General features: G+C 36.6%; 1 protein-coding gene across 1 annotated transcript in view; it reads right to left on the bottom strand. All coding sequences in view use genetic code 11, as the record gives it.

The window, feature by feature from the left end:
* Positions 1 to 598: 598 nt before the first annotated feature.
* The window catches only part of EGR_07712 (hypothetical protein), a gene marked incomplete at both ends in the record, with an annotated part of 8,746 nt that continues 7,747 nt past the window's right edge, over positions 599 to 1,597 (bottom strand). Inside the window, one exon of the mRNA XM_024496961.1 lies at positions 599 to 687. Coding sequence (XP_024348666.1) covers positions 599 to 687 — 89 coding nt within the window. The remainder of the gene's footprint in view (positions 688 to 1,597) is intronic.

Below are 1,597 nucleotides of genomic sequence, written 5' to 3'. Positions count from 1 at the left end.
GCCAAAGGCCTAATGGATTGGGTAGCGCAGAGATAGCCTAAAAGTGATTGGCGTTGTCGTGTGTGCTTTGAGGCAGAAGCGTCATCCCGACAATCACCACCGTGATGACATCGCGGGTGAAGGCATACATAGGCTCGTCGCGGCCAAACCACATGGAGGTTAAGTTGTGGCAACACCTTTCTAAGTTCAGTATCAGCAATGTTTGCTAAGTTAGGCTGGAATTTAAGACTAACGAATGGAGGGTCATATTTTAAGCATTCTGCTCGGTAACTAAATGGTACACATTATTTTTAAGCATTCACCTTACAACTCTACACATTTTTATCAAATTTTTCGTAAACAAATACTAAATGACACCACGTAAGTATTAAAACATTGCCTGCCCTTATTTAAGGCACTTTCGTGTGAAGCATTTTATTGTCACTTTTACAGCAATTTGTTGATCGTAACGTGCATTTAACTTAACCTTTTTTGGTTTCGTACTTATTCCCGAAGTCATAACGTAAAATATGGTTTTAAAAGCATTTCAATAAAAATGACTATATCTATGTTCGAGTGGTAAATGAGTCCAGAAACAATAAAATTGTAATAAAGTTTTTTATTGAGATATATCATTTTGATATGCCATTCTCAAATTCAAGAAGCATGCACTATTTTGACAAAGTGCATATGATTTGATTTCCAGATCTTTAAAATGACAATTGTATTTTAACGAATTATCGTGAAGTTTTCAGACCGCAAACTTGTTGCCCTAGGGAATATACGTATCCAGTCTTTATTATTCCCTCTTATTCACGTTGGAATAGGAATAAATAACTATTTTCTAAGTCATATTTATAAATATCTTCAAACTTGTAATAGACCAGATCGCCACTAAAGGGCAATGTGACACATTGAGGATTACTGCCATCAGGCCTAAAGCTGTCACCCTGATGGGCGGCACAAACTCCCAGGGACACTGTTCAATCTTTCTGCATAATTTTACAAATTGACTTGTATGCGCTATTTTTATTTCTAGTTTTTGAATAAACTCTGTGTTCTTCCTATATTAAAGTGCCTTAACATTCTTTATAAAGAAAATAGCAATTTTTTCAAAGCAGGTCTTTGTGAATTTTTTTTGAATCACTTAAATTCACCGATGCTTAATCATTTGTGATTTGCCTTTGAAGTGGAGTTGCAATTGCTTAAGAGAAGCAGTTATGTTCTGGACCCGATTTACATTAGACGCCTATAGTGAGCAGCAGAGTTCATGAGTTTCATTTATTTAGCTTCTTGGCCATACCTTTTGATCTCTTTACGCTTGAATTAAATGATGTCGCATGCCATTTTATTTACTTGGTTTTTCGCAAAGGATTGGCCATTTAATCATGTGCGTTATGCTCTCAACGCCATATCAATAAAATAGAGCAATTTTCATTTGCGTTGAGGTTTCTGTTTTCAATAGTGAGCACTGCTCTCTTAAGAGCATTGCAAGAAGTGCTTTTCCATTAGTGGCGAGCTAACAATACTTGGCAACTTGGGTCTAAATAGTCTGCATCATACTACCAGGAAGTGTGGCAGAGTGCTACGTACTTCTGGTTGCACTCTCAGCCAAATA

Source organism: Echinococcus granulosus (assembly GCF_000524195.1).
Source record: "Echinococcus granulosus chromosome Unknown EG_S00084, whole genome shotgun sequence".
NCBI classification, from domain to species: Eukaryota; Metazoa; Platyhelminthes; class Cestoda; order Cyclophyllidea; family Taeniidae; genus Echinococcus; species Echinococcus granulosus.
The sequence above is the reverse complement of the archived record's forward strand: the minus strand, read 5'-3'. Positions and strand labels throughout refer to the sequence as shown.